This window comes from Rhinolophus hipposideros (assembly GCF_964194185.1).
Source record: "Rhinolophus hipposideros genome assembly, chromosome: 5".
Lineage (NCBI taxonomy): Eukaryota > Metazoa > Chordata > Mammalia > Chiroptera > Rhinolophidae > Rhinolophus > Rhinolophus hipposideros.
In genome coordinates, this window is record NC_138051.1 from 17,809,307 (window position 1) to 17,834,798 (window position 25,492).

Here is a 25,492-nt window from a genome sequence, read left to right on the forward strand (position 1 = left end):
TCCCACAAAACTTTACACCTAGATGAAAACAAATGATCTGAAACTGGTTGCTAATTTGTTGTAAAACAAAAACTTCTTGTTAACCAATGACAATTATTCTCCCCTAACTAAAGAGAAGCAGAGGCAAAGAAAATACACTAACTGTGCAAGGAATCATGACTTTAGGTTAGATTTGGGGATGGGTGGCTTGAATGATATAAGGTTGCTCAATTTGGGATTAGATAGTATTGTGAAATCTTTTTCTGGATGTCTCTAGACATAGGCTAGATTATAAACTGTCTGTCTCGCTAGGAACAAGGGAACAGACAAGATTTCTCAAGATCCTGTCAAGCCCAGAGATCTTTAGAAATGAAAGCCTAATTAAGAGGCTCCTTAGACACAGGTCAAGGGAGTTCTTTCATCCCCACTGCCCTTATCCCAGTTCCTCGATGGCTTATTCCTCCCCTTTCATTCACCATACTCTAAAACTGAAGACTACACATTGTGCAAGTTTCCACCTTGACTTCCTCTCCTGTAAATTCATTAGACTCTCAGAATTAAGAATTTTAAATGCCTCGTCCCTTTTCTCTAAACTGTTAATGTTTATTTTTAACTGTTTTTGAATACAGCTGAACACTAGAACTTCCCCTAACACTTGTTTTTTTTCTTCAGTTGGACAACTAAATTAAAAAATATATGTTAGACTCTGATTATGGGATACAAAGTCCTTCAAATATCTTTTAATAAATAATACTTTGTCAAATTTCAATTCGGATTTGTCTTCCTTCTAATATCAAAGATTGTGTTGCACGCAATTATTTGGGTTGAAATCCTGTTGGAATTATCTTGACAGTGTTTCACTTCTTTGAAAGTTTTAGGGTGAACGTCTCTACCATAACAGCCAGAGACTAGCAACTGATGCACTTTATTTAAAGTTTTAAAACTTTACATAATTATTTCGCAGATTTCAACTATCCTTCCCTTGATAGTGAATGAGGCATAATAGAGCATTGTTTTTACATCCTCCTCTCACTCGCATGAAAAAGTAGTGACGTTAATCTGTGTAAGTTTTTAAAAATCTTGCGGTGATGAAAACGTTCTCTCAAAATACGCCCATTCTGTGTGAAAGAGTTTTTCAATGTTTAGAAATACGTGTGGGGCAGGCACCACTGCATCCCTGACCAGCGACCTTTCCCCCGACCACTCCACAGCGCCATGTTAAAATTTCTACTTGTAATTTGGGACTACAATTCTTCCATTTAACTGTAAGTTTCCTCTTACCAACACTCATAAGCAACATGTAAGAGTCAAGAAAGACTTCACGATGCCCTCAACGGACCACGATTCCAACCACCATCCCCAAAGAGCGTGTCCCTCCTGGCCTTGGCAGGTGGGCAATTAATTACCCGCTCCCCGTCCGCGGTGAAAAGGTATAGCTGCATCTGATTGGTGCATGTGCTTGTCAGTCACAGAGAAAGGGTGGGACCTCAAAGTTCCGCTCTAAACTAGACGCAGTGTTTTTACATCATCGCGGAGCGACCAAAGCCGAAGAGGGAGGGGTGGGGTTTTGAGCTCAGCTCGGTGGCGGTGGTGGGGGCGGCCTGCGAAGGTGTCATGGCTGCTGCCGCTGAGCTTGGTCGCCCGAGCACCGGTGATAGGAGCCTGGAACAGAGCTGCAGCCCCAGCATCTCCCTAGAGGTGCTCTGTGAAATCTTTCGCTCCCTGCATACCCTGGCTGGACAAGTGAGTGATGGCCTGTGGGACTGGGGGTATGGGAACCATCCGGCCCTTCCCCCCTTCTTTTCTCTAGCGGAGGCGGGGGCAGTGGAGGCCTAGCTGGGACCCCGGCCCCAGTAGCGGAGGCCCGAGGAGCTGAGGCCGGGGGAGGAGCCCGCGCGCAGCCGCCGGTTCGGAGTGAGGCTGCCGCACGGACTTAGTTCAGGACCGGTTGCAGACTCGATTTCCCTGCAAATCTTCTCCCCAGGAGTGAGTGAGGATAGTGTAAGTCAAAACCTGGCTCCAAGAGGAGGAGGCTTGGAGAGAATGAATGCGGGTTCAGGGAAAAGCTTCTTTGAGGGTTTGGGAGGCGCCTGGCGCTTAGGAGCCCGTTTCCTGCAGTTCAGTCATTATCGAAATTCATAGGTTAGTACGGCCTGAGATTTCTGGAAAAGCTCTCTCTCCGCCTCTTTCGGGTAATTTGCTCTTATGAGTCACTTGATTTTGTTTATTTCTTTTTTCCTTTTGGCCGTTGTGTGCATCTTCTGCCCTTCAACGGGGAGGAAAATAAAATTAATCTAAAATACTATTAGCAAAAAGTTTGATGAGTTATTCGTGGTGGATACTGTTGACCTCAGACCTCTTGTTTAACTAATAAGTAGTTTAACTGGCTGATAAGTCGCTTTTGCAGAAATGTGATAAAATTGAGTTTAAGTAAAAGTACTGCGTACCCTATTCTAATCAAGTTACTGTGTCGTTTCATGATGTAAAATGCAAAGCAAATTTTAAAGGAGAGACAACTTGTCTGCTTTTAAAAAGGAAATATTTTCTCCTATCAGACGAAATATTTTCTAGCTATAGTTTGTTATGGGGCTGGTACTAGTGCATATAGAAGGTACAGGAGGCATTTGTGTCTAAGATAATGTTAACTTCCTTTATGAAAATAGAGCGTTTGTCTGATTTGTCTGATTTGTGAAAATTATTTCTAAAAGCCTTGGGTGGATGGGGAATCAATTTTTTAAAAATCCTGTTATGTTTATCGTGACTTAACACAGAGCATTACTAAGTTTAGTGTAATGAGATGATTACCAATAGAATCAGCTAAAAGTTGTAACTCAGTTGTTTGCCATGGACCTAAAAAAAAATTATTTTTAAAGACTTGAAGACATTAATATTTCAGTCTTAAGACCCCAAACTATAGAAGTTTAAAAGTTGGAGAACGTTTTGTGGCATGGACATTGGAATTTACAGTCTAATATCAAGATGAAAAAGTTTATGCTCACCTCTAATTTACAGGGTTGTTTTGTTTATTTTTAGTGATGAGATTAAAAAAATAGTAATGTTAAGAAATAATTTAAACATTCCTTTTGAAATATTTTGCATACTAAATTTTTAAGTCATTTAAATTTTTTAAACATTCAAATATTCTATACGTAGAAGTAAAGATGTGATTAAAATTTACTTATGTCAACTGTCAAAAGTGTATAGAGTAAATATTTGGCAAGTTTACTTGACACAGTGAAGGGACCATCTATAAGGTATAAAAAAAGAGTGTCTCATCAATTAAATGCTAACCATTTTGGTAATATTCTTTATATCTTGAGATGTCTTGTTTAAAGATAAGAATGGAAACCAGAGGAAATCACTGTTTCCTTTTGCAACAAGTTTTTAAAAATGTATGTTCTAATAGACCTAAGTTTATTCTGTATAGTAAGTATCATTGTATTATTGGCTCTCTTTCGTAGCAGACATAAAATTGAATGTTAAAAACTATTTTCTATCCCGATTTCAAATGTACTGATGTTAACGTTTTTGCTTGCCTCTGGATGGATGGCCCATTTTACCAAGCTAAAGAATTATTTATTTTTAGCTTGGATTTTCATATTAATTTAATAAAGTTTTTACTGAAAGTGCATATTTAAATGGTCCATATTATTGGCAGACTAATACATTTTTGAGTGAGTGATTTACAATTGCAAGTTCTATAGGGTAAAAATGCATAGAATTCTTATTACTAGTAGGGAATTTGTTGAATGAATAGTTGGATGTATTGGGATAGTTTTAAAGTTAATTTGTGACATTATTGTATAGTTTTCTTAAAAGACCAAGTATCTTTACTCGCACTTGAAAGCTTACGTGATTCTCCTGAATTGAAGTGAGATTATGATCCAAACACAGATTTATTTTCTGTAAAGTACTGTTTTCTCTAGAAAATTTGATGCTTTGCTTTGCTTCTGGATTTGCCTGTTTTATTCCCAAACCATATTCATAAATTTATGTAATCCACTATAGATCTCTTTGAGGATTGTAAAAGTACAGTAATAGTTTACTTCCATACATAACATAAATTGTCTTTCAAAGGCTTTATAGTCATTAAGTAACATAAATTAAGATTAATGTGGCAATCTTAATGTAAAACTATAGTTACTGTAAACTAATCTTGGCCAGTGCGGCCTACACAAAACTCCCTTTTTCTTTATACTTGTCTAATATGGACTTTAAATGTTTCTGGTCTCATGTTTAAAGAGTGGTAAATTTCTGTCATATAGTATTTATTCAGTTTAGTGCTTTGTTTTTGGTAACTTTGGATCTCTTTGGTTCTTTGTACAGTTATTCATCTTTTTCTTTTAATATAATCACAACTCATAAGATCTGTATTTGAACTAATGTAACATTTTATTTTGTAGAAAACATGACTAATTTTTAATAAATGATTTCTAAAAAAAATATAGTTGTTAACTTGACCATACTATGCAGTATTTATCCTTATAGTATGTCATAAACACATGTCCCTAGAAAAGTTTATGGTGGTTCACTTTTATTCACGCGAAAGACTAGAGATAGAGGGTTTCCTTCTAAAATTTTCATTGATTTTGACATTTTATATTCAGGTTCTTGATAATTTATTAAAATAGGTCACATATAGCTAACTTCTGAGAAATTTTCATATAATGAGCCCTCACATTTTACTAGAAAATACTATTTAGCAAAAGATCTGGCTATTTCATCCAGTCTCTGGCCATTTATTTCACTATTGTGAAAAAATATTTGTTTTCCAATTTCAGATTTCTACAGCTAAATAATAGTTTAATAAACATGTTGCCACTTACCCCTAGACTTTATCATATGTATGATAATATTGATTTTTAAATTATTTTTAATTGACTAAAGTTGAAAACAATAAAATGTGATTCAGAACATATCAAAGTAATGATCTATTTCAGTTATATATCAATGTACATGTTAACAAAAAGAAATGTGTATATCACAACTTATATAAATGTGCCTGCCCCCTCTGTTTAATGCTCTGAGCTAAAAGTAGGATTCTGAATAGGGCAAGCCTATCTTGGCCTCCATGAAAGGTTTTTAGATATTGAAGTATCAGAAAAGCCTCACCTTTTCATCTTTTGTGGGTGGTTTCATCTCTAAGATGGTCCCATTACACAGACCCAAGAATAGAATTAGAATGAGATGTCATTCTATTATTTTTTAATGAAAATTGCAGCTTTCTTGACCTTTTAAAATGGTAGCTAGGTAAACCATTTTAATATATCATTAAAAACGTGATAAGTTTGAGCTAAATAGGCATGTTACTCTGTAGAAATCTTTTGTTTTTTTGGTGACAATCCCATATATAAGGCTTAATCGTGTAATTTTTGTGATGTTGCTGGTTTGCCCCTTTGAAGCTTAACCTCAGAGACGATGTGGTGAAAATTACAATCGATTGGAACAAGCTCCAGAGCCTCTCGGCATTCCAGCCTGCTTTGCTCTTTAGTGCACTTGAGCAACACGTTTTATATTTACAGGTAAATTCTTGTTAAAAATGTTAACTTGGTACTGAGAATAGTTATTAATTATAGTTGAAATTATAAGCTGGAGTATTTGTCAGTTCTGTCTTAACACTGTATTAATAGTATTAATAAAAGATTACTTCAGCCAGATTGGATCCAAATCTGTCAATTTGCATAGAGATCAGGACAGTTATAGGAATACAGGCCGATGAGAGTATGAAGATTGAATGAATGCAATTCTATTCAATTCTCGACTTGCACTAAAAATTCAATACAGTTGCATCTATGGTGGGTTATAATTAAGCAATAAGACACGGCAGGTGTGTGTCATGCTATGATAATGATTCCATGCCTTGGGTGAGTTTGGAGGCTCATGGAGTGCTTTCAGTGGTTCAAGAAGTGGCATTATCCCAGCATGACACATCCTGGAGTGTCTATTGCAATTAAACAGTTTCAGCATAGTTTTTAAAAAGAAAGTAATTTCTGTGACATTAATGTCTCATCTTAGAAAGTAGCCAGTCACTATTTTATCTTTGTCTTAACAGTTTGAATAACTCATACTTTATATTAGAAGTTAACATTGAATTTTTATTAATAGTATTGCTATTTTTTAAGTATATCAGTTCAATAACTGAACAGTATGACCTTGTTTCCAATTGTCATGTCTAATTTGTTAGTTTGCAGTTTATCTCTAATTGAAATATAAAATATGACGTGTCAAAAAAGTAACTGGAAGAACTGTTTGGATTGGTCACTTTACTCCTATTAAGATGTAAGGTCTTTCAGAAGAGTATTTGGTATAGCAAGCAATGGAAGCAAAATAGTTGGTGTGAAAAATAATTGAAACCTTGACAAGTGTTGGTGTGTTTTGACTAATGGAGTAGATATTAATTTTTAGCCCTCTGTTCAGTGACTTTGGGAAATTTTAACTCTTTCATGTTAAAAGTGTAGTTATCCCTAGTTTGAAAGGGCAGAAGCAATGAGCTGTGGAACTCAACTGAGGCCTAATTGTGATGGGGAAATGGGTAATACAATGTATATTATACCGCAGGGTTTTTGCCCCTCTAGTAGAGTGATAGGCATCTCTTTTCAGCTATGGCTCTTGATAGGTTTTTCTTTTTCCTTATTCATTTTCTTTTTAAAAATTTGATTTCATAACCCAAGAAGATATCCTGCCATGTCAGGAAAAGCCTGAGTGTTCATTCAGCATAACACCTATATATTTCATGTCTATGCTCTCTCATTCACTTTGGCCAACTGCAGTTTCAAGTGGAGATTCTCCGGTGATATAGTGATAATGCAGGGCTTTGCTGAGTGAGAGCACTGGCTCTCATGTTAAGGAGGAAAAATACTAAGCCTTAGTGTTCTGAGGAGGCATTTGAATGACATGTTAATTAAGTGGCGTTGGTGCCAGAGGCTAAGGCTTTGATTTGGCACAAAATAAAAGATGAATGACAGAATGACTCCCTCAAAGAAAATTTAAAATTTCCTCAGGTTTTCTTTCTCTTGCCTTTTTTTTTTTCCAAAAAAACAGATTTATAACAAAAGATAATGGTCACAGTAGCAGAGAACAGCAAACACGTGTGGGCCGATCTATGCATGCTGATAGGCCAACTTTTTATATTTAACTAATTGATATTAAATGTTGCATTTACTTAGCAGAAATTTATATAAATATGTTAAACGTGTAATCAATTTTGATCAGTTTGAACCCCAGAAGGTGGAATTGTGTTCTTCTTAGCCTTTTTTAGCAAAACTTCAGCCTCTGATTAAAGAGGAGAATACAGCTGTTGTTGAAGACATAGGAAAAACAGAAACAGGGAACAAGAATGAAGTAAATGCCAAATTTCCAGTTGGAGACCTACAAGAGGAAGAAAAGCACAAAGATTGTGATTTAGGAGATGTGAAAAAGACACAGATCCATTTTGATCCAGAAGTAGTTCAAATAAAGGCTGGAAAAGCAGAAGTAAGGTTTTTTTGGGGGGGGAGGGTTATTATTTTCAAAATATTATGTTTGAATTGTTTAAACATGCATTTAAACTTATTGTTTGTAGATTGACAGACGAATATCTGCATTTATTGAAAGAAAGCAAGCTGAAATCAATGAAAACAACGTCAGGGAATTTTGCAATGTAATTGATTGTAATCAAGGTAACTACCGAAGAAGTTAATTTCATAAGATTTTAATAAGAGTTTTTACAGTTGCTCTGAGCTTACGTTTGTTTTTTAATATTAATAACATTAAGAACACTATTTCACAGATTTATTTAGAAACTAAGGCAGCAGAATTTCCTGTTTAATAATAGACTGTATTGCAAAATGGTTTTCATTTTGGTTACTCAGATATCAAATAAATGTTAACATAAAAGACTAATGTTTACCACAGGTGAAAAGATTGTTTTAAAGTTCTTTTAGGGAATGAAGTGTGGGGGTAAGGTTGTACTGTCTCACTAATAAAAAGGAACTAAACTATATTAATTGCATGCCTGTAAATGTACTTACAAAATTATGGTGTTAAAACATAAAGCGAACTTAGTAAAGTTAATACTCCTCAAGAGGGAGCAGTTTTCTCTCTACTTCTGAGCTGTTTGAAATGTTTTATGTCATGATAAAACCAATTTGTCACGAAGGCTATGGTGCTTATGCTTTTCCCTTTCTCTCAGAGTGCATACATTTGCTGTTTTTCACTAGATTCTTCTTTCCTCCCCACTTGATGCTATAGTATATTTACAGATCTGCAGGTATGCTGCAGAATACAAACTATTGCAAAGCACTGGCATCAATCACTCGGGCATTATAGGAATAATCAGAACAAGTAGTTTTATAAAAATTATGGAGAAGAGTTCCTAGTTAGAATGAACTAATATCGTGGCTAATTTTTATGAATATAAAATTGTCAAATGAACTTATAATTGACTCTTATCACATTGGTACACTGATTCTTTTAATAAAGAAATAATACAGGCTCAAGTTGGGTCCTAGTCATCCTCTTTTACCATTAACATTATATATGCATATATCTAGATTTGATATATTTTCCTATCAGCTTCTCAAAACAGGTGCGACAGCAGCAAATCTCAGGTACTACAATCCAGCTGCAAGCAGCCCATGAGAAAGGGTTTGTTGCGGGAGCAAGCACATGTGTCACTAATGTTATTCCTCTGCTCTCCCTGCTAACTCTATTATTATAAACCACCAGGGGATAGAAATTGACAAGAATTCAAATGCTCAGCAGGATTCCTTGGCCCCATTCAACTCCTTGGCGACTCAAAACAGTGCTAGCCAGAATTGCTGTGGAGAGTTCCTAGCACTCATACATTCAGTGCCTTCACACCATGCTGAAGGGGTCAGTTAATCTATATATTTGGAATAGAGCTCCAAAATGGATGATAGCTTCTTTTTTTAACCCTTAGCCCCATCAAATGGTAGAAAGGGAATGGAGAAGTGATGGCCCTTTAAACATATTTTGAGGTGTCTCAAAACAAAAAGAAAGAAAAAGAAAATGACTGTCTAGTATCTATATAAAAGATAAGTGAATTTGGCATTTTATTCCCACAGTTCGATTTATCAGCAGAACTATTAAGGAAACACGCTAAAAAAATGCAAATGTATTATTGTAATGTGTTAGTGTGTTCCTTTAAATGCTTCTCAATTTGATTTAAATATAAACAGTGGATTTTTTTAAAACTCAAATTCTATTGAGAAAAAGAATTTTCTTTTCAGTATCTCTTTTACTATCCATTTTTTATTATAAGGGGAATTTTTCAGGAAATTTACTGCAATGCATGGTTTTACTTAATATTTAAAATATTAATTTATAATATTTGATGTTTATTATGTTAACATCTTTCCAATATTCCCCTTTCATTTTTAATTTATTTGTTGATACCTAATTTGTAAGAAACTATGCTTTTCAGCTTAAAAAAAATGGGAACAAATTTTCACAAGGTATCTTTCCTAAAATTGCATTTTTCCAAAGGGGCAGTCTAAAAAGAAATAGATGGCTTTTGTGATTAGGAATTTTTTTAAATGAGCATTGGAAACCTAGGTAAAGTGGAAAAGTATGTTATACTTGAGGTTTCAAAGTCTTTTTTGTGTAGAGTTCTGAAATAAGTAGGTTTTAAATGTAAAATCCTTTTTATTAGATGTTCACTAATTTGATCAGTAATATAAAAAATGCTGTATTTTTTTAAAAAGATGTTTCAGTAAAAATAATGAGTTCTATTTCTATGATGAAATAAAGTGAATAATGTCTCTGACTTAGAATTAAAATATTCTCTATACTATATAAATTTTTTCTCCAAATGCCCAGACGGTTTTTAACAATATTGGTATTGTTTAAAAACTATGTTAAATTTTGCCACTGACTGTTGACTTTTTTATGTATAAATCTGAAAATTAGATAAGATTAGATATTATTAATTTTAGAGGGTAAAGATCACTAAATTTTATTCTATATGTGATGGTAATTTAATTACTTTTACTTAACATTATATTTTCATTATGAGTAACATGTTAACTAATATGAATTATTGGAAGTTTATCAAAATCTCATATATTTGAAGTTAAGAATATACTTATACTCATCTAAATTCTCCTTAGAAAATAGTTGTGCAAGAACTGATGCCGTTTTTACCCCTTACCCCGGATTTAAAAGTCATGTAAAAGGTAAGTATCCACGACATAATATCTTTATCACTGACAGAAGTTTATTCTAGATTGTAAACAAAATGGAATAGAAATCATTTTCCTATCTAAATTTTGTTTATTTTAAAACAAAACATCTTGCCTTTCTTCATACTTGTGTTTGTAGTTAGACGGTCTTTATGAAAAATATATAAAGCACTGTTAGGGACAGAGAATTTCTGGTTTTAGAAAAAGTTTAATAGGCTCAAAAGTCTCTTAACTTAGTTTCTAGAGTTGTGAATACATATGGACCGCAGACTAGACCTGAAGGAATTCCAGGGTCCGCTCATAAAGCTAACAGCATGCTGCGAGATTGTGGTAATCAGGCTGTAGAAGAACGACTACAAAATATCGAGGCTCACTTGCGACTGCAGACAGGTAAGCTTGGCAGTGCCCCATAATGTACCTTTGCAAGTGGTTAAAGAAATTCCCATTCATGCCATCGCCCAATTGTCATTGAGCACCTCTCATGTACAAAACATTGTCCTGGTTGATACAAAAGTGAAAAAATACTGTCCCTGCTCTCAAGGAATTTGTACTTCTTGTGTTTATGCTCTTCTTCCTTTTACACTTCTCACCAATTTGAGAGTGTTAGTTGAATGGGAACAGGTTCCAAATAGATCCTGACTCTCTCAGTTTATTTAAGTCAGAGCTGAAAACTAATATAGTCTTTTTCCTGCCATCAGTTTCATAATGTAAGCATGACCATCTCTCATTCTTATCACCCACTGTGCCAGGTAAAAGGTATTGATAAATGGGATCATAGTCCTCAAGGATCTTGCAGTAAGGATAAGCATATGTATAAATAAATGCCATAGGGGACGTGAGCTAGCATTTACTGAATAACACTAAGTGTCAGTCACTCTGAAAGTATGCCTGTGTCAGCTCCCTTAATATTTAATAGTGCCCTTGTGAGGTGTTGGTGCAGTTATTGTTATAGAAAGAAACTGAAGTTCAGATAACTGAAGCAGCATGTCCAAGGTAGTAAGTGACAGCTAGAAATAAACCTAAATCTTAACTGCATTGCAAAACCTGAGTCTCCTTCCCCGTTTAGTCACCAGATCCTGTTGATTCTGTCTTCAAAATATCTCTTAAATCTATCCACTTCTGTCAATCCGCACAGCTCCTACTCTAGTTTAAGTCACTGTTATCTGCCTTAGAAGGATGTTAACTGGTCACTTTGGTATTGGAATTCCTCCTTGAGATCAATTCTCTATCCTGCAGCCAAATTGCTGTTTCTAAAGCTCATATTTGAGCTTGCTACTCCCCAGCTAAAAATTCGTCAGTGGTTTTCTGTTGTCCTTATATGCATACCAAACTTAGTACTTATTCATTCATTTCATGAATAGGTATTAAGTTCCTACTATAAGCCAGGTACTGTTCTAGGCACTGAGAATATATGTGAACAAAAATTCTACTACATAAATTATATGCCACACCAGGAGAGAAGGGCTGTGGATAAAAGCAGCTTGATCAAGAGAGGGGAAACGATATTGGGATGGGAAAAGTTGTAATATTAAATAGCATGATCATCTATAGTTTCAGCCACATCTCTGGGCTTCCCACGCTTCCCACTCATTTTGCTGTCCTAGGGCCTTTTCCCCGGCTTTTTCTCCTGCCCATGCTTTCCCCTCCTGATCTCACACTGGTGTGGATTTTCCTTTTATATAGTCTCATAGCACCTGGTATTTCCTGCTCTCCTTTAAGTTTGTTTAATATCTGTCTCCCCTGCTAGATATAGTAAGGTCTAGGAGAGCAAACTGCCATTTTCATTACTGTGTACCCAGTGCAGTTCCTGGCACAAAACAGGTATTCTCGTGTTCATTGAAGGAACGATTGCTCATTTTCTTTTCAGACATGTGCAAAATACAGTTGGGGACACAAAGTTAGTGTTCAGCTCTCTCAGGGGAGGTCAAGGGATGTCCCGGTGAATTGGAGCCCTTGAAGGGTTAGTAAGAATTTTTCAGTAGGCAGGAGCAAAACATTCCAAAAAAAGGGAACAACATCTGCAAAAAGCACAGTCACAAAATAAATATAGTTCAGGGAATTTCTGAGTCCACCCTAGCTGGAGTATTTGTTGGATGGAGGTAGAAGAAAATAAGAGGAGTAAATCTTCCAGAGGAGTAAGAGATTAGCATTAAAATTAATCCCCTCCCCCAGAACTCGATGAATTTAAAATACAAATGTATAAAAGGATTGACTGGTTTATTAACTCTAATACTGTGTTTCCCCAAAAATAAGACCTAGCCGGACCATCAGCTCTAATGCGTCTTTTGGAGCAAACAATAATATAAGACCGGGTCTTATATAATGTGAGGTAAGGATTTCATTCTAATTATAAGACCCGGTCTTATTTTACTATGATATAAGACTGGGTCTTATATAGTATAATATAAGACCCGTCCTTAAATTAATTTTTGCTCCAAAAGACGCATTAGAGCTGATGGTCTGGCTAGGTCTTATTTTTGGGGAAACATGGTAGTATCAAGTAGTTAATTTTGAAAAATATCTGTTCAATGCCTGCTGTGTGCCAACACTGTTTTAGACACATGGGATCCTGAGATGATGTCCTAGTCCCTGGCTTCAAGGACTTTATGATCTGTTTGGGAGAAGACGGATTAATTGTTGATGGAATGTTAAAGGGGCTGTAGAGGAAAGGCATGGTGGGGGCACAGGGAACCTCCATAGGAAGAGATTCAGGCCATGCTTTATTGACCCAGTGAAACTTGAATTTGCACTTGAAAAGTACAGTAGTGAAGCAGAGGACATTCTAGGTCAAGGGAGAGCAAGAGCAAAGTCAAATGAATAACGTTCATTTTACCTTATTCAAGAACAACAACAACCAGGATCCTAAGATAAAATCATTCTAAACTATTTCTAGTTTTTATATTTAACAGGTTAATACTTTTTATATGAAAATTTGCCAGTCTTTAATTGTATAAATGATTGTCTAATCATGTGTTCATTAAGTCAGTAAATACCGAGCACCTGTGTAGCCGATGAAGCGCTGCTTCCCAGGCTTGTGCAGTACACAGGCTGCACAGCCAGACCCAGTGAATGAAACAGATTGTGCCCTTTGGAGCTTAGAGAAGCGAAACCGGCAATATATAAAATATAAAGGTAGTCGGGTGGTAGTTGTCGGCACTGGTGTTTTTTAAAGAGTGGTTAGAAAAGGCCTTAAAGATAGGGTAACTTTTGAACCAAGAACTGAAGTTGGTGAGAGCAGGCCTGGTGAATGTGGAGGTAGAGGGAATCAGCAGTTGTAAAACTGATGGTATTTGGCCTCGTTGAGTACCAGAAGAAAGGAACAAGTGGCTGGAATGATGTGAGTGTGGGAAGAATGTCCAAATTGTGTAGGACCTTGTAGACAATGAGAAAGGCTATGGGTTTGAATCTGAGTCAGCTGTGAAGGTATTGGAAGGTTGTGAGCAGAGAAGTGATGCCATCTGACTTACATTTTAAAAGGATCGCTGGCTTCTGTGTTGGGAATAGACTATGGGAGCAAGGCAGAAACGAGATGAGTTTGGAAGTTGAGATAATCCAGGGAGATATGATGGTCTGGGCCAGAATGAGCACATTGGAGGTGCTGAGAAATGAAAGCATTGGGAATATAACCATAACCTTAACATTTGAGTAACCTTAATATCCCATCCGCTGCTCTAGAAAGTTTGTTAGCTAAGAAACATGGTAAAGTTCCTCTTTAATGTCCTAGGTTAAAGGAGAAAACATAGCATATAGGGAGAAATATAAATTGAAAATGATATGACATACTGTAACCACTGAATCGAACTGTCAATTGTAACTGTATTTTTCTCCTCCTAAGTAACTGCTAAAGTCTGTCAGAAATACAAATTATTCTATGCAGGAACTATTCAATATCTTGTGAAGTGAATTTAACTTAAAACTCCTAACAATATAGGAAGCGTAAATGGGGCTTGGGGAGAGGTGTAGTATAATATGTCCCATAGTGTATAATATGAAAATGCGAGGTAAGGATTTCATTCTAATGTACTCTTATACATTTATTTTTTTAAGTTTAAATATTTCCCACTCCTTTGCATTGGTATTTTAAGAATAAAAATTGTAAGAATTATTCAGTAGTATCTCAGAATGTTTTTAATTTGTTTAGGTGGTCCAGTGCCAAGAGACATTTATCAGAGGATTAAAAAACTTGAGGATAAAATCCTTGAATTGGAAGGCATCTCTCCTGAGTATTTTCAATCTGTAGTAAGTATAAGTATCTTTTAAAAATAAGTAAGTGTTATTTTATTTTAAGATTCTTCATCGTATAACAATTTACTCCTTGATCTGCTATATGCGAAACAATAAGTCAGATGAATGAACATATGTAGCAGCTTACCTAGTTCTTTAAAAATTGTGATTCTGAATATTGTATTATAGACTTATAATTTTTAAAAAAGGGATACTTTTATTGTACGTTACCCAGATTCTCAAACTTAAGCCATTTTCATGGCATAATAAGTCAGTCTGGATAGTGATCCATCCTGTCACTGACCTTGCTGTCCTGTGAAACAGGCTTCTTCGGGGACCCTGCTATCAATTTTCCTGCTATCTCTCTAATCCGCTCGCTCACTCCTCATACATACATACCGTCCCTCAGTCTGTACATTTTTACATTTCTCCCCCATACAAACAAACAAACAAACACCTCAGTCTGCCACCCTGCCTTTTCCTTTACCTTAACCATCAGACTATTGGAAAGACTAGTCTATATTGATCTAATTACCCAACTCTAGCATTTATTTATTCACTCATTCATTCAGTCATTCTTATCTCTTTTCCCAGGAGAATAAGAAACAATGTTGTGCTGATATGTATCTTCTTTGTCACAGCAGCATGTTTTGGACAGGTGACCCTGAGTTCATTGTGTTATTTTCCTCAGTTTTCTGGGGTGATTATACATAACACCTGCATTTTCTGAGGTCGGTTTTCTTGTCTTATTGTGTGTTGTTGTTTTTTTTAAAAGCAGCGCCATCTAAGAAACTAAAATAATGTAAAAGTGAACAAAAATTTTAAGTTCACTAAATTTTTAGGGAAATTTTTTCTAAAACTCCTGTTTCTGAAAAATTATATAAAATAGCTCATATTAGCATGGATCATTATAAGTCTGGTGAAAATAAAATTATTTTAGGTATAGCAGCAGTCTTTCTAACGTCTTAAATTGGTATCAAAGTGTGAGGTACAGAAAAGAAGTATTTCCAGATGAAGGCAGGTCACATAATAAAAGTGAGCAGTGAATCCTGAAGATCAGAAATTTAGAGGAAGAGTTTTAGTGATTTACTTCCCTCAAATGTAAAATGGGGTTTACTAAGGGCTAAAGCAAAGATTAAATGAGAGAACATCAGTCAAGCAGAGCGCCTGGCACCCACCTAGCCCATGGTAAAAGCTCAGTAAATGTCAGCAATCATTGCGTTTCAGAAACCATCTATGAAGTAGCTGTATAAATGTGGATAAGTCACACAGTTCCTCTAGCTTTCATTTGTCTTAATTTGAGAAATTTGTTGGTTGAACTACAATTACAAAGGTCTTTCCACTTCTATGATTAATGTTTGAGTGTATCTTCCTAGAAAACTTCATAAAGGTGTTATGCCTTTTCACAATCTACCATAAGTTTTTCCCATTCAAGCTGTCTTCATTAAGTAATCCCTAGGCAGGTTATTTTTCTAATTCAATTTCATACCTTGTTAATATAATTCTTGTTCACAATAGAAGTGATCTTATAGGAAAGTGTGTCATGGTCGTTAGATGTCTCCAGTGAGACTTTGCCCCATCATTTGTCTCTTCTCTGTGGTTCTGATTTATAGAAGCTTAACGTATACCTGTTATTAAACTTGGTTAACAAATGAACAAGCCCTTCAATCATAATCTTGTTTGGGGGGATCTATTGTACACAGGATAGAATGTTTAGGGTGTTCGGTTAAAGAGCTAGAAGTGATCAGATTATAGAGGACCTTAAATGCTATCCCCAGGAGTTTAAAGAATCTAAAGTTTAAATGCTGTTGAAAGCATTTGAGCAATGAAGTGACTTGTGCAAGTGATATTTAGAAGATTTATCAGTACCGTCCTGGGAAATGGATGAAAAGGGAGAGACTAAGAATAATGAAACTGTGTGATACTAGCTTAGATGTGAAGTGAGATCCCGAACTAAGGACATGTGCGTGAGACTGGAAAAGATAAATGCAAGAGACAGTAGGAAAGAAATGTTGACATATTGATAATCGATTGTATGTGGAATGAGAGATGCAGAGCAAGAGTGAGTCCAGTTTCTGGTTGGAAAAATGATAACTATCATTGATAGAAATAAGAAAATGTGGAGGGAGAGAGATTTGGGGGGGGGAATCTGAATTTGAAGTCAAATACAGATAGAAGTATGAGGTAAGCTTTTCAAGGTGGACAATTGGGAGAGTATGTGTAGAGGTGATAGTTAAAGCAGAGTGGGTAAGAACACTGAGACTGTCGAGAGGCCTGAGGTCTGAAACTTGCTGACTACCTAACTGCAGGGATAGGAAGCATTACAAATGTAAACAGGATGGGCCTGCATGTGTCAGGTTGCCATTCCTGTGATAAATCTAGTGCTTTTAAAAAATATTCTCAAATCTATTAAACGTATGTTTGACTAGAAGGATCACTTGTGGAGTACTGTTGGAAATGACATATCCAAATTAATAGTGAACTACAAGGAAGAGCGAAACACTGAAAAGGTTTAAACATTCAGATTGACTCTGCCTCAAGGCCTATGAATATATATGGCACAGGCCCATAGAGAAAGATTTCATACTCACGCTTCCGTAATAGAATGAATGTGCCATTTTTAGGACCCCGACTCCTTGCTTGGAATCGAACCAGCTCTAGGATTGTCCTCGCACGTGAGAGGAATTGAATACACTCTTGCAAAAGACATAGCACATTATTCATGACTCTCACCACTCTGGTGCTGGGAGCTCACACGTGGCAATTGCATACTTTTACGTATCTGTCAACAGTGAACAGAAAAGACTACATATGTAGCACAGTCGAGCTTCCAAAGTTTAGAAAATAAGGAATAGTTGAGCCCATTACATTTCTTAAGGATTGAACTTTCATTAGAAATGGTTTTATATTCTGAAAAGATTTTAGTTGAAATGTGTTTAATCCAGAGTCACATAATGGATTCTAAACACAGAAACCTCTTACAGTTGGGTAGAGATTGATTATTGTGGGTAACACTGAAACACAACATGAAAAGGAAAACATAATAGGAAAAAAAGATGTAAACTGTATTTTGTTTATGAAGCAAAACCAGGTTATGTAAAGTTCTTTTCATTTATGAAACAGACATAAAACTAAAAATAGTTAATGTATGTAAAGCAGGAATTACAAGAAAGATTCGTATTTGTTGCACTAATAGTTCTAAAGATCTTTACTTTGCACATTCAACAATGGAAAGATTGAGTAGTAATGTTTTTAAAATTTTAAGGGCACCGCTTAACAGGCCATTTAAAAGATAAAATCCTATGTGTACCTCCAAAGAATTACTGATTTTAAATTATGACCCTTGAAAACAGTAAGTATAACATGTTCCACAGCACTTTGTTCATTTTATAGCACTTATCACTTATAATGATATGTTTACACATCTAGTTTTCACACCATATTTTTTGATCCTCTGAAGGGCAGGAACTGTCTCGTTCATGTTTGAACACGTAGAATGTAGTATTGCGAATGAAGGGATAGGACTTGGCTGATAGTTAATTATTGGACTTTTGATGGCATGTTAACTTTGTTCCAAAGCACGGACTAAAGGGAGTCTTAACTCTGTAAGACAACTGTCTGTGATGGCAACTAGTTTTAAAGGGACGTATCGGAGAGGAGAGTGCTGAAGGTTAAATCAGCTGCATGCCACAGCCATGCACAATTGGCTGAAAACGTGAGGTGAGCAGCTGGATGCAGCTGGAAAATTAAATTGCAAATGCATTTTGGAGGGCTTAGGAGGTCACAGTAACCAGTTTGCAGTTCCAGTGTGTTTGGAGCACAATTAAGTTATTGAGAAAGAAACCTGTAATTTAGGTTCCTATCCGGTGGCGTTATGAAGTGTGAGTTGGAGGGAGAGTGGAGTCAAAAAAAGTAGTTTAGGAAATACATCATTGTCCATACCAGGTAGAAATGAAGGTCTGAATCAGGCCAGTGGGACTAGAAGAGAAGAAGCTTTTAAGACACTGCACCTGTAAAATCAGTAGCCCTTTCCAGCAGGAGGCCTCTTACCACTGAATTTCCTTAGAGCATGGGTTTTCTGGACGTGTGTATGTGTGTTTAATCATCTTTTCATCAGGACATGAGTATTATAAATGCACCTGCTAAGGTAAAATAATAGGAGAGAAGACACAATTTTAAAATTATCTCCGTCCATCTGTTTATTTAGTACACTGTGCTCTCAAATATTTTCTCTCCGGTACCAAAACTTGTTAAAATTTCCATGTTTTATAACTGAGATTTCCTTATGCCTAAAAAAAAATAAATTTTAAAGCTAGTCCAGTGTATCCACAATAGATGTGTTTCTAAGTGTTCTGCTTGTGAGAGTATTCTGCTCAGATCTAAAATAAGCCCACAAAGACCACGTTTTACTGTTTCTAAGTCTTTGAACCCCTGCTGTCCTTCCTCTTCTCATTCTGATACTTCTCACTTTAGTTTCATGATACAATAAAATCTGATTGCTCAATGACATGGAAGCCATCAATATTTTATAGATTAAACTGTTTGGAAAAGAAGGGGAAGTGTATTTTCATTTGGTGTTTGAAAAGCCACCTCTTGGGGAAGGCGAGAGACTGAGCAGTGACCAAATTAAACGTTAAGCCCTTACCTGCCCTGGGGCCTCATCACAGATATCCAGCTCAGTGTGGCAAAGGAAGGAGTATGTTTATTTATATAAGCAGTTTTCCCCCCATATTTAATAATTTCAACATTTGGATGATTTCCCGCTACTGATAAGAGGCATACCTCAATATTTTTTGAAATAGCTTTGACATAAAAGAAAATGGGAATTTTCACTTTCTCTTCTAAATCTCGGTTATCAGAAATGTTCATGAGAAAATTTTGACTCCTACGTTGACAGTTTCTTTGTCAAATGTACTAATACACTCATTTGCCTTTTGAAAGCTTGTGGTTCTGTGAAACCAAGAACAAAATCTAGAAAGAATTCACTAGGTCAGGGTTTAAAAGGTTCAGCAATGTGTCAGTGAGAATGTTGTCAGCTTCACATAGTGGGAATTTAAACTCAACGTGGCTTAAATAGTACGGAATTATCTTATAAAAGAGGACATTCACTGGTAGTGCAGCCCAGCTAAATCATGATTGTCAAAGAATCGGGCTCTTTCCCCTCTCTGCTCTGCTTGGTGTTGGCTTGTTCCTCAGGTAGATGGCAGGACGACAGTAGTACTTTCAGGTGTCCTATCCAGATACAGCAGAGTCCGGAGGAACTGCATCCTTGGAGGGTTTTCTCTTAGGAGTGAGGAAGTGTTTTCAGCAGCTCCACCGCTAACTTCCAGCAGACCTCGCCTTACTCATTGACCAGAACTGGGTCCATGCCCTTTCCAGTCACTGATAAGACCAGTGGGGTGGGCGCTGCATTCCCAAGGGACATAGTGGAACAGTACATAGGTGTTCGCACAACCAGTGTCCGGTGTAGTCAGGTAAGGGTGTGTATGTATGTGTTTTCACCCCTTGGCCTGCTGTTCCAAATGCTGTTTTCATTTGTTCTGTATCCTGGGATGGAAAGATTATAAAAAAAGAAACTAAGAAAAACCCCCAGAGCACCTCTTTCCACAAATACTCAGCCTCTTTAGAAGCTGAGACTTAATGGGCAAGTGTGTATAGCGAGGGACCAGCAAGTTGCTGTGATGTTACTACACTGTTAATCTCGTCGGTGGAGGGTAACTTCCAAAATACTAGAAGGTGCACGTTGGTTTCTGACAGTGCTCGGTGAGTTTGTGGGCTTTGTTTCTGCCAGGGTTCTTTATATTGTGTTTAGTATTCTGTAAAGGAAAACTGTTTAGATTTGCTAAGCATTGAATACTTAACTTTTTTTTTTTTTTTTTTTTTTTTTTACTTTTCATCTAGAATTTTTCTGGAAAGAGAAGAAAAGTTCAACCACCTCAAGTAAGTTACTGTATTTTCATTTTAGCTTCTGAAATAATTTGATCAGTTTTATGTCTTAATAAAAGTTTCTCCTGTGGTGGTTTTTTAGGTCATACCCTGGGATTTAGGACTAAAAAAAGGGCAGCATAAATGAAATGTACTTGAATTAGAGAAATAATTTTATATTAGGGGCATGATATGACTCAGATGGGCCTAATAAATATAAAAGTCTGTATTCAAAGTTATTAGTAGAAGGATATATCAGTTACAACATGCTGAAAAATAATAAATGCCTAAGTAATTTAAATCTCACCCCCCACCCCCTTTCGCAGATACCACTAATTAGCAGTGTCTAAGTCAGAAACGACTGTTTGGCAAAGGCTGACTTCAGCCCACTCTTATTCCGGGTCCTACTACCTTAGTTAGTTGGAACATAATTAATAAGGTTTTGCTAGCCTTCAGTGGTGGTAATATAAATTTCAAGTAGGGAAGAACTTTAAAAATATTTTGGTTTGTCTGTTTTTTTAAGAGTAGCATGTTACTTATTTTTTTATTGTAAATTTTTGAGAGTATCCATTCTTTCCAGGAAAGGTAGTTGGTTGCAGTTGATACAACAAAGGAGAATTTGCACGTATTTTAAGCACTTAAGCCAATCCTAAAATTTAATTTTTTTTTAACTATCGATTATGAGAATAATCAGTTTTTAAAAAATTTTTTACAATCCTTTCAAAGTATAAAAGTTCCAGGAGAGCTTAGTCATTAGGAAAGAGAAAGAAAGACATATTTAAACCTTGCTATTTTATACCTTTAAATTTATAATGTAGTCAACATACGTAGTTCAGTTTTTAAATTATTCGCATGAGGAAAAAAGACATTTACCATGCTTTTGGATATATTAAATATTCATAGTTCATTTAGCACTTTATATTAAGATACTTCAGAATCTTATTTGACAATTTTCTTATTGTTTGCTTATTGTTCTTATTGTTTATAGCAGAACTATTCACTAGCTGAACTTGATGAGAAAATCAGTGCTCTCAAGCAAGCCCTGCTCCGAAAATCAAGAGAAGCGGAATCCATGGCAACTCATCACCTCCCATGAAAAACTCCTCTCATCCTTGTCATTTTCCTTTTTGTATATACATGTATGTAACTTACGCTGCAGTTAATCACATGGATATATATTTATCAACGTAGACTTCCCTCTGAGGTCAAGGTTTATTTTCACATGAGTCCAGCTTGCAGCAAGTAATCTTCAGATATTCATTCCAGTGAATTTTGAAATAGTTAATGCATTGAAAATAGCATTGTCATAATTTATTTCCTTCTGTTTTAAAGGAGGTGTTTTGGAAATTAAAAAACTTGAAAGTACATCTTTGTGTGTATGTGTGTACCACAGAAGGAAGGTTTGTTTTGAGTAGTGATATTTAAAAGGACTTTATATTTGTAACAACTATGTTAACCCGTTTATTAGTTTAAATCAGTCCTTTGTACATAATAGGCATTCAACAAAAATTTATTGACTGAAATGAATTTGAAGTGAATGCATACACTCTTTTTCAAATGTCAATTTTAATGTAAATAAACAGATTTCACCTTTATAACCTTATTGAGTGTGTCACCTTGAGCAAGTTACTTATGAATCTCTCTTTGCCTTAATTTCCTTATCTGTAAAATGGGAATGATAATAACAGAACCTACGGTTGTCATGAAGAATAGGTGAGATCACAGCTTTTGGAAGTGGCCCAATGGAAGTACTCAGTAAATGTTAGCTATTACTGTATAAAGTCCAGTCTCTCTTTGGAAAGTATAGCTAAGATGTTACAAGCCAATTACAGCCCCTCTCCCTTGAGAGCCTCACCTTTTTACAATGCCCAGTTATGTTAGGCAGTACATATATTTCCATAGTTGCAAATTAAACATTTAAAAGATACAGCTACAGTCAAGGAACAGGTGTTTAGGTCCAGAATTTTTCGGTTGCAAGAATCAAGTCAACCTAAAGTAGTTTGTAAAAGAGGAGTTGTTAAAAAAAGAATCAGAAATCTAGAATTGAATTGCATAGCTGGACATTGTGGTATCTGGAAAGTCATTAGCAGTTCATTTCTCTGCCTGCATCTGGCTCTGTTTCTCTTTATGTCTAGTTGTCTCTGCCCTCTATTCTCTTTGTTTTCTGCTGTCCTGTCTCTTTCCCTCCTCCTTCCTCATTCTTTTACACATAATCATCTATGTATTGGCTTTATTCTCTTTCTGAACTGGTTTCTCTGAAGGCCTCTCCATTTCTGCTTCCCCACACAGGGCGACATATTAGCCCTGTCTTCATAGCCTTGGCTTGTTCCTGCCTTGGAGCTGCCATGGTGCAAACTGAACCCAACTCTGTAGAACCAACTGCACAAGTCCGTTGAACACTGCTGCTTACTTTTCTTTGTATTTCTTATTTCAAATCCATCAGAGACTGAATGCCACTCAGTGTGATCAGGGGTCTCAGTCAGCTGTGGCCAGGGTGACAAGGCAGGAACCTCTTCATTGGGCTATGCTGAGTACACACACCTTGCACAACCATTTGTGGAAGCCTTACAAATGGATTCACCTGGTAAAAAAATGGACTTGGAGTCATGCTCAAGAAGTGGATGTGGACTAGGTCGATTCCACTGACAGCACTGTTTCTTTAGAAGAAACCATCCTTCAAGATAGTTTTGCCTAACATGCTCCAGTATTTTAGGTAAAGCGACAAATGCCTGCCACTGCCTGGTCCTTGTAATCACCATCCTGCCAGAATGCCTCTGTCTGGTGTTATTGACACACTTGACTACCATCACACCAGCAATACAATAGGAAAACCATCAATTAAAATGATCACTTAGAAAAAGAGGATGACATTGAGGCCGGCAAGAAACCTAGGAAATAGGATTATACACAGGTCACTTGTCTGCCCCTAAATAAATGCCGTGATCTGTTTTATGCCTCACTTGGCAGTAGACAAGTTCTAAGTCACATCTAGTCCTGGGATCTGGCCTTAGAAGGGTTTCCTTTTTCCATTATCTTTCAAGCCTGCTCTTCCAAAGGCTATCAGCGTCTTCTCTCCAATGAATATTGTCTGGTGCCAGCATCCTTTTCTACTTGAGTCAGAGCCTCCCAAAGAGGCTGGGACTCTACACCATGTTGGTATGAGTTTGTACAAGTACTTGTTCAAGAATAAGTTTCTTTTGGTGATTATTACTCCGAACTTTAGTGGGCTTTCAATCATTCTTTCTGGAGTACATCATTGACTAAAAGGCATGCCAGGAATTTCTGTGGGGATAAGCTTGCTCCCTTAATCACCAGGCTGCCTAATGACCATTCCTTCAGGATTTTTGTTACTCAGCCCTCTTAAATGTAAGCCCATTGTAAACCCATTGTTCTTAATGGCCTGTCCTCCAGAAAATAGAGAAGAAAGAGGGACTGGAAAGAGGTTAGCAGGACAGGAAGCACTTCTTTCCTGGTCTGCCCCTAAAAATCCCTCCCTTCCACAGGTTACATTCCAATCTAGGGATGAGTGTGACTAGGGCTTGGGAGTTGGGACAGGGGGAGGGGTGGGGGCGGAGGTGATGGGCATCAATGTGTTTATGGAAAAAGGTTGGGCTTCCTAAACTATTTGGGCTATTGCTAGATACCTTCTTTCCCTTCGTTCCCTTGCTAGGCTCCTGAGCCCCGAGATTTGCCAAATTCACAAATACTCTCTGGACCCAACCTTTAACAATCTCAGCAGAAAAGATTTCCCTTTATGAAACAAATCTGTAATTTCCTGTTTTTCCCTAGCTGCTTTTAGCCAGACAACTTGGTATAGAAAACTCTTTTTGCCACACTGAATTTTAATTATGTTCAACACATTCCTAGGTTTCAATATTGGACAAGTTTTAAATCTGAAGCTTTGCCTTCAGTGACATGTGGTTTGGGTCCCAAGAGAGTTTAGATGGTTGTTTACCTATTTTGTCATCCCTTACCTCCATACTACCCATTTTCCACAGACTAGGGGATCCTGTCTGTCACCCCTGCCTCTATTCTATCTCGGGGCCTTGACCCCACAGCTAGTTTTACATTTTCACTCAGAGCCTGTTACTCTCTGTTCCATTCCTGGCACTAATTTCTGTTTTAGGGATTTGTTGTTTTCAAGAAACAGAAACCCAATTCTAATTTAAGTAAAGGGGTGTTGTTACAAACAAGGTGAATGTTTCAAATGGCGGGCAGTTCAGTCAGGTTTTGTCCCCCTTTCCCCATCCCCGAACTATGTTGTCTGGATTCTACACATCTGCTTCACCCATTTGTAGCTTGGCTTCTGTGACCATGTCTTCTGTTCCTGCTTCTTTGCAACTTAGTCCTGCTCTAGACTTCAGGCTCCATTGTGCTGCCAGCTCTGACCTAGCTCTGGCTCCAGTGTTCTGTACTGTTTCCCCGAAAATGAGACCTAGCCAGACCATCAGCTCTAATGCGTCTTTTGGAGCAAAAATTAATATAAGTCCTGGTCTTATTTTAATATACTATAAGACTAGGTCTTTAATATAATAATAATATAATATAAAATATAATATAATATAATATAATATAATATAATATAATATAATATAATATAATATAATATAATATAATAATATAATAATACCGGGTCTTATATTAATTTTTGCTCCAAAAGACACATTGGAACTGATGGTCCGGCTAGGTCTTATTTTCAGGGAAACATGGTATTTGTTTCTTATGGTTCAAAATCTGGAAAAGGGGAGATTTGTATTCTCAGCTAAGGTCAACTGTCCACCCCTGGACCAATGATCTGTGGCTTAAGTGTTCAGGTCTCCAAGAACACTCACTGAGTCCTTTGTGGAATGAGGGGCACTTCCAAAAACACATGGATTGGGAACTCTGACTCTGATTTAGACTGATGAACAGTTGGCCTTTATGAAGTTTTTAGTTCTATAAGAAATACTTGTATTTTTTCCGTGACTTTAACGGAAAACATCTTATGATCCTTTAACCCTAGAGATACCATCCGGGTGAGATAGACAAGATTTTCGTTTCGGGTTTCTTTTTTGAGCAGTTCTAGGCTATAAGAATTGCTATTTCATGACATTTCGTCTTTCCTAATATTCTCTAAGAAGTAAACAGAAAATTTACTTTTTAAAAATAGAATAAAACTCTTATCTTTCAATTCCCACATAGGT

General features: G+C 36.5%; 1 protein-coding gene across 3 annotated transcripts; it reads left to right on the plus strand.

The window, feature by feature from the left end:
• Window positions 1–1,389: 1,389 nt before the first annotated feature.
• MBIP (MAP3K12 binding inhibitory protein 1) lies at window positions 1,390–21,912 on the plus strand. 3 transcript variants are annotated; one of them, XM_081047961.1, is made up of 9 exons: window positions 1,390–1,722; window positions 5,382–5,501; window positions 7,228–7,452; window positions 7,541–7,637; window positions 10,089–10,154; window positions 10,398–10,550; window positions 14,302–14,399; window positions 20,286–20,324; window positions 21,301–21,912. In XM_081047961.1, the coding sequence occupies exons 1-9, from the start codon at window positions 1,594–1,596 to the stop codon at window positions 21,403–21,405; spliced, it is 1,032 nt and encodes a 343-aa protein (XP_080904087.1). In that variant the 5' UTR covers window positions 1,390–1,593; the 3' UTR covers window positions 21,406–21,912. The 3 variants fall into 3 exon arrangements, with proteins under 3 accessions (XP_080904087.1, XP_080904088.1, XP_080904086.1); XM_081047960.1 differs by having other exon boundaries at window positions 1,513–1,722; window positions 21,298–21,912; XM_081047962.1 differs by lacking the exon at window positions 7,228–7,452 and having other exon boundaries at window positions 1,391–1,722; window positions 21,298–21,912.
• Window positions 21,913–25,492: the final 3,580 nt, after the last annotated feature.